The 7,669-nt window shown below is 36.6% G+C and overlaps 1 protein-coding gene across 1 annotated transcript; it reads left to right on the top strand.

Moving 5' to 3' along the window:
- The first annotated feature begins 5,410 nt into the window (after positions 1-5,410).
- LOC124631464 (caspase-1-like) lies at positions 5,411-6,787 on the top strand. The gene has a single exon (XM_047165864.1). It carries the CDS (start codon positions 5,786-5,788, stop codon positions 6,671-6,673), a length of 888 nt encoding a protein of 295 aa, XP_047021820.1. The 5' UTR covers positions 5,411-5,785; the 3' UTR covers positions 6,674-6,787.
- The last annotated feature ends 882 nt before the right edge of the window (positions 6,788-7,669 follow it).

Raw genomic sequence — 7,669 nt, 5'->3', positions numbered from 1 at the left:
GACCCGTATTACGCAAAATACGACCAAGCATTGGAAAGAATTCAGCGCAAGTTTCTGAAAGCTGTACAGTTTAAGTGTCGGTTGGGGCGTCTGCCGTATGATGAGTCACTGCAGAAGTTTAAATTATTAACGCTACACTCCAGGCGTCTCTTACTTCAAGCCATGATGCTCCGTGGACTGATACATAACAGGTTTGATTGCCCTGAACTTGTAAATAATTTGTGTTATGTCGTGCCTCGAACAGTAATAAGACGAGGGGTACGCGCTTACCCGGTCTTTGCTACGACTACCTGTCGTACAAATGCGGGTGAGCGGGCGCCTCTACATAGATTAGTTAAGTTGTATAACCAACATTTTGTAAATATAGATATTTTTGCCTTATCTCATAATGTATTTAAAAAAGAATTAGTTAACACACTAGCACCATATAAATTGCATGTCCTAATCCGACTGTAATATGTGGAAACGTCGTTGACTGTACGTTAACCTAATTTTATTGTAAACCTAGATATAAGAAACAATGTACAGTTGTTTGTTTTTCCCTAACATAATAAAATAAAAATAAAAGAAGCCGCGAGCGTAGCGTAGCGACGGGAAATTTTTGAATTTTGGGACGCAAAAAGATATCTAAAGAAAGGAGAGAAAACTATTATAAAGAGTAAGGCGCGAGCGCAGCGAGCGCGAAATTTCTGAGTTTTGGAACACAAAAGTACTCAAATAAGTTTGAAAAAAACCACCGGAAAGTGAATCAGCTGCGAGCGTAGCGAGCTCAAAATTGTTTGAGATGTGGGACACAAAAGTCCTCCACCTCCGGTCACAAATAGCGCCTAAAAAACTTAAAAATAACCACTGTAAAGTGAATTTTTTTAATTGTTATTTTTGAGGACTCTTAACTCTGAATTAAGCACAAATAAAAAGAAACCGTGACTGAAGCGAGCGTCAGTTGTTTTTGCAACTTCGGTGCTTTACATTTTTGTTAGATTGAGGACTCAAAAAGCAAGGGCAGAACAAAACAGAAATTAAGAAGGAACCGCGAGCGAAGCGAGCGGATTTTTTTTCTAACTTTGAGGAATTAATTTAAGTAATCAGATAAAGCAAAAATATAAGAGGGGTGACACTCGGAATGAGAGGGGTGACCGCCTCGATGTCTCGCGCATGCACTGTCGTAGTTTTGTTTAAAATTTGAATAAAAATAAAATGAAACAGTAAATGGTAGTGAACCTAGGCTTCGCAGATAAGAATGTCACCCTTAGTTACTTGTCCCTTCTGCCCGCGCCATCCTGGTCGTGCAGATATGTGAGATGTGGCACCCGGGGCGGACCGCCCCCCCCCCGCCTTCCCCCCTTACGCCGCTACTGCTTAGAGTGTACATAAGGAAATACATAGGGGACTTCATAGAGTGTACATAAGGAAATACATAGAGAAGTCCATAGACTGTACATAAGGAAATACATAGGGGTGTTCATAGAGCGTACATAAGGAAATACATAGGGAAGTTCATAGAGTGTACATAAGGAAATACATAGAGAAGTACATAGAGTGTACATAAGGAAATACATAGGGGACTTCATAGAGTGTACATAAGGAAATACATAGAGAAGTCCATAGACTGTACATAAGGAAATACATAGGGGTGTTCATAGAGCGTACATAAGGAAATACATAGGGAAGTTCATAGAGTGTACATAAGGAAATACATAGAGAAGTACATAGAGTGTACATAAGGAAATACATAGAGAAGTTCATAGAGTGTACATAAGGAAATACATAGGGGACTTCATAGAGTGTACATAAGGAAATACATAGAGAAGTTCATAGACTGTACATAAGGAAATACATAGGGGACTTCATAGAGTGTACATAAGGAAATACATAGAGAAGTCCATAGACTGTACATAAGGAAATACATAGGGGTGTTCATAGAGCGTACATAAGGAAATACATAGGGAAGTTCATAGAGTGTACATAAGGAAATACATAGAGAAGTACATAGAGTGTACATAAGGAAATACATAGGGGACTTCATAGAGTGTACATAAGGAAATACATAGAGAAGTCCATAGACTGTACATAAGGAAATACATAGGGGTGTTCATAGAGCGTACATAAGGAAATACATAGGGAAGTTCATAGAGTGTACATAAGGAAATACATAGAGAAGTACATAGAGTGTACATAAGGAAATACATAGAGAAGTTCATAGAGTGTACATAAGGAAATACATAGGGGACTTCATAGAGTGTACATAAGGAAATACATAGAGAAGTCCATAGACTGTACATAAGGAAATACATAGGGGTGTTCATAGAGCGTACATAAGGAAATACATAGGGAAGTTCATAGAGTGTACATAAGGAAATACATAGAGAAGTACATAGAGTGTACATAAGGAAATACATAGAGAAGTTCATAGAGTGTACATAAGGAAATACATAGGGGACTTCATAGAGTGTACATAAGGAAATACATAGAGAAGTTCATAGACTGTACATAAGGAAATACATAGGGGTGTTCATAGAGCGTACATAAGGAAATACATAGGGAAGTTCATAGAGTGTACATAAGGAAATACATAGAGAAGTTCATAGTGTGTACATAAGGAAATACATAGAGAAGTTCATAGAGTGTACATAAGGAAATACATAGGGATGTTCATAGAGCGTACATAAGGAAATACATAGGGGACTTCATAGAGTGTACATAAGGAAATACATAGTGTACATAAGGAAATACATAGAGAAGTTCATAGAGTATACATAAGGGAGTTCACAGAGTGTACGTAAGGACATACGTAGGGAAGTTCATAGAGTGTACATAAGGAAATACATAGGGAAGTTCATAGAGTGTACATAAGGAAATACATAGAGAAGTACATAGAGTGTACATAAGGAAATACATAGGGGACTTCATAGAGTGTACATAAGGAAATACATAGAGAAGTCCATAGACTGTACATAAGGAAATACATAGGGGTGTTCATAGAGCGTACATAAGGAAATACATAGGGAAGTTCATAGAGTGTACATAAGGAAATACATAGAGAAGTACATAGAGTGTACATAAGGAAATACATAGAGAAGTTCATAGAGTGTACATAAGGAAATACATAGGGGACTTCATAGAGTGTACATAAGGAAATACATAGAGAAGTCCATAGACTGTACATAAGGAAATACATAGGGGTGTTCATAGAGCGTACATAAGGAAATACATAGGGAAGTTCATAGAGTGTACATAAGGAAATACATAGAGAAGTACATAGAGTGTACATAAGGAAATACATAGGGGACTTCATAGAGTGTACATAAGGAAATACATAGAGAAGTCCATAGACTGTACATAAGGAAATACATAGGGGTGTTCATAGAGCGTACATAAGGAAATACATAGGGAAGTTCATAGAGTGTACATAAGGAAATACATAGAGAAGTACATAGAGTGTACATAAGGAAATACATAGAGAAGTTCATAGAGTGTACATAAGGAAATACATAGGGGACTTCATAGAGTGTACATAAGGAAATACATAGAGAAGTTCATAGACTGTACATAAGGAAATACATAGGGGACTTCATAGAGTGTACATAAGGAAATACATAGAGAAGTCCATAGACTGTACATAAGGAAATACATAGGGGTGTTCATAGAGCGTACATAAGGAAATACATAGGGAAGTTCATAGAGTGTACATAAGGAAATACATAGAGAAGTTCATAGTGTGTACATAAGGAAATACATAGAGAAGTTCATAGAGTGTACATAAGGAAATACATAGGGATGTTCATAGAGCGTACATAAGGAAATACATAGGGGACTTCATAGAGTGTACATAAGGATGTAGCCTACTTCACACATATTTAATTTATTTACATAATATTTATATACATCTTAAACCTAAAATTTCAAACTACACAATCAAAAACACACAATTTATATAATATATACATATATACAATTATCTATTTACATATAAACAACATCACTACACTCACATGCATACTACCTTAACAGTTGGTCGGGTAAATTTATCGATAGTCGATGGTCGGCATTTTATCGACATAGCCCTCCGCACTAACACCTATGCAATCGCGGTGTGCAAGCGCACTCACACGTACGCCAGTCAGGACCACGCCTCGACGCGGAGCGCATGCTTGTCGCTTTAATATTTCTAACGCTTGCAATCACATGTATGCTTTCCCTATTGTGCCTTCTGTTTAAACTGTATGCAAATTATATGCTGTGAAATAGTGAGTGGATATTTATTCGAGCAACCAACCAACTCGTGCACACATCCAACAACTATAAGGAAATACATAGTGTACATAAGGAAATACATAGAGAAGTTCATAGAGTATACATAAGGGAGTTCACAGAGTGTACGTAAGGACATACGTAGGGAAGTTCATAGAGTGTACATAAGGAAATACATAGGGAAGTTCATAGAGTTTACATAAGGAAATACATAGGGGACTTCATAGTGTACATAGGGGAAATGATGTATGACAAAATGTCCGTGATCGGTGATAGCATATGTATATCTCTTAGGGTTAGCTCACTATAACCTTTTTAGAGTTCCGTACCCCAAGGGGAAAACGGGACCCTATTGTTTTCGCTCCTCTGACCATCCGTACGTCCGTCTGTCACCAGGGGCCCGATTCTCCTAATTTTACTTAAGCGCCATTCGATTCACGTTCGACTCGATTCGACTGAGATCCAATCCCGACTCGATTACGATTGAAGCGTATGTGGCATTCCGTTATTTTTTCTTAGAAATAAACGTTTTTATCCTTTTCTGTCATTCAATAATGAATCATTTTGTCTGCAAATGATTTACGATTGCAAAATGATTGTACAGCAAACTACCGTATAGACCAAAATCACCAAAATAGCAGACCAATCAAATGTCAATCGAATACGATTGGTCTTTTATTAGTAGCAGAATGCCCGATATGGTTAAAACTGCTATTGCGATCATATTGCGATTCGATTTCTATTCGATTTTGACATTATTAACTTAGGAGAATCGGGCCCCAGGCTGTATCTTATGAACCGTGATAGTTAGAGAGTTGAAATTATCACAGATGATATATGTCTGTTGCCGCTATAACAACAAATACTGAAAACTAGAGTAAGATAAATATTTTGGGGGGGCTCCCACACAACAAACGTGATTTTTTTGCTTATTTTTCCTCTATATCGATAACGGCAACGGGTACCTAGATGCGGTTTTATAAATAATGGTACGGAACCCTTCGTGCGCCACTCCGACTCGCACTTGGCCGATTTTTTTATGCCTTTGTTCTCAAAAAATGCATTATTTGCGAGGTGTTTTTATAAACATGATATTAATCCTTATCCAACTAAATACCTATATACGTCACAAGTATTGAATTTAGGTATAACAAAATTGTATTTTATATAGGTTGTAAATTGTTGTTTAAGTAGGAAGGCCCCTAGGTAGCTATTCTGCCTACCTCGCTACCTACAGCATTTGCTTAGTGTCAATAACATCTTTCTGTCGAGGGGCTTCCCCGCTATTTTTCTGCGTTTTGCAATTGATTAGGATATTGCGTCATGATTAAATGTTTTTAATTATGGTCAGACATGTGCACAATGTATTCAGTACGCGTTCATTATTTGTAGTGAACGAAAGTGAAGGCAACTTTAGATATAAAGAAGCTTGATGACTAGTTTGTATCTAGTGATTTGTTCTACATAATCTGGGTTCTTTGAGGAATTACAATAGTAAATTAAGTAAGTTACTTACATAATTACATAACCTAAAATGTCGGAGGGAAATGGTGTTACAGAGCAAAAGTTGAAAAATACCAATGGCACAAGACCAAAATGTTTGCCTGAATCAAATAGCTATAGAAATGAATTTTACAACATGAATCATAAATACCGGGGAAAGGCCATTATTTTTAATCATGAACATTTTGAAATTGATCTCAAGCCAAGACCTGGTACTGGAAAAGACTGTGAAAATCTAGAAAAATGCTTGAAGGACTTGGGATTTAGTGTAGATGTGTTAAGCAATCCAAAATATGGAGAAATTATGTACCATATTAAGAAAACGGCGTCGATGAATCACTCTAAAAATGACTGTCTACTAATCGTGGCGTTAACTCACGGAACGAATGGAATGTTGTATGCAAAAGACACACATTACAGACCAGAAAAATTGTGGAATCTATTTACCGAAGAAAACTGTCCAACATTAGCCGGCAAACCAAAATTATTTGTGTTCCAAGCTTGTCAGGGTGAAGAATATGATGACGGCATTACGTTAACAAAGAACATTGAGACAGATGGATGGTTCGAACCCAATCGAAACCCCACTCATCCCGACTTCCTCGTGGCAAAATCAAGCGTGCCTGGCTATTACTCTTGGAGAAATAGTACTCGAGGTTCCTATTTCATTACAGCGTTATGTGAAGAATTATACTTCTCAGGAAAAACAACTGATATTTTGACATTGCTAACATTTGTTTGTCAAAAGGTTGCTCTTAATTTTGAATCAAGTACGGACGAAGACATCAGCAATGAAAAAAAGCAAGTGCCGTGTATTTCGAGTATGCTAACACGTCGCCTGGTGTTTTCTGAAAAACCGGATAGGTCAAAAGATATGAATTCATTTGTTAAATGTTTTGAGGATAATTGTCTTTGTTAAATATTTTAATAAAGTCGCAATATTTACATTTTAATTATGATACCTATCTTAATTTCAACCAATCGCAATTCCTGTAATCTATTGACTGTGAATAAATATTATTCTACAGCTTTATGTCGTTATTTTTATCACCGATATCACCCAATATGACCTGACTTTTCCTGTTACTTAATTTTTTTATAATATTAATTTTACAGTCATGAATAGACCTTTAATAAATAAGTCTATATCATGTAAAGTCGTTTTAGAGGGGAGGTAGCTTAGACACGAGAGGATAGTTTTTGTCACCATCCGGCTACCTACGGGAAGCAGTTATTTCGGGACGCTGGTGAAACCGTGGGCGAAAGCTACTTAAACAAAAGTTATCATGACCTAAATTAAACCCTGGGTTTCATACAAACAAATCAAAACTGTTTTCCGTTACTAGGTGCAGCGTACCTAGGTACTTAAAAACCGGGGACCCCTTACATATTATTATTTAAAACTTTTCATTCTTTCAATATCAGATGAGTTAATCGGGAGATAGCTATTTGGTTTTAAAACTATATTACTGGTGGTATCTAACCACTAGTGGCATATGTGTGACCTAAATTGCTGACGTAAGTCGCAAGGCCGTTGACACACACGGGATGCGGACACAGCGGTCATTGTGCCGATAACTGGCTAATAGATGCATATAAGTAGGTAAATATGCCTATAGGTAAACATGCCTATTAATAGATTTATTTCTCTTGTATACTAAATTTATTGAATAATATAATTGAAATACAATTTATTTAGGTATCATGGTAAACAGATCGGTTCGAATATTTTGTTATAGAAGTCTGATATTGCACAAGAAAGTTATTTATAGAACTGTGGAACGTCATTTTCGTTCTTTCGTCTTTCGTAGTACCGATGTTGATTTTGTCGTAATTACTTGTAATCTAAAATATACACAAATATGAAATATATATAGATAACCACTGTTATAGGGAGCAGGGTCCAAATTACCAG

Source organism: Helicoverpa zea, chromosome 6 (assembly GCF_022581195.2).
Source record: "Helicoverpa zea isolate HzStark_Cry1AcR chromosome 6, ilHelZeax1.1, whole genome shotgun sequence".
NCBI classification, from domain to species: domain Eukaryota; kingdom Metazoa; phylum Arthropoda; class Insecta; order Lepidoptera; family Noctuidae; genus Helicoverpa; species Helicoverpa zea.
Note: the sequence above shows the minus strand (reverse complement) of the source record. Positions and strands in the feature narration are given on the sequence as shown.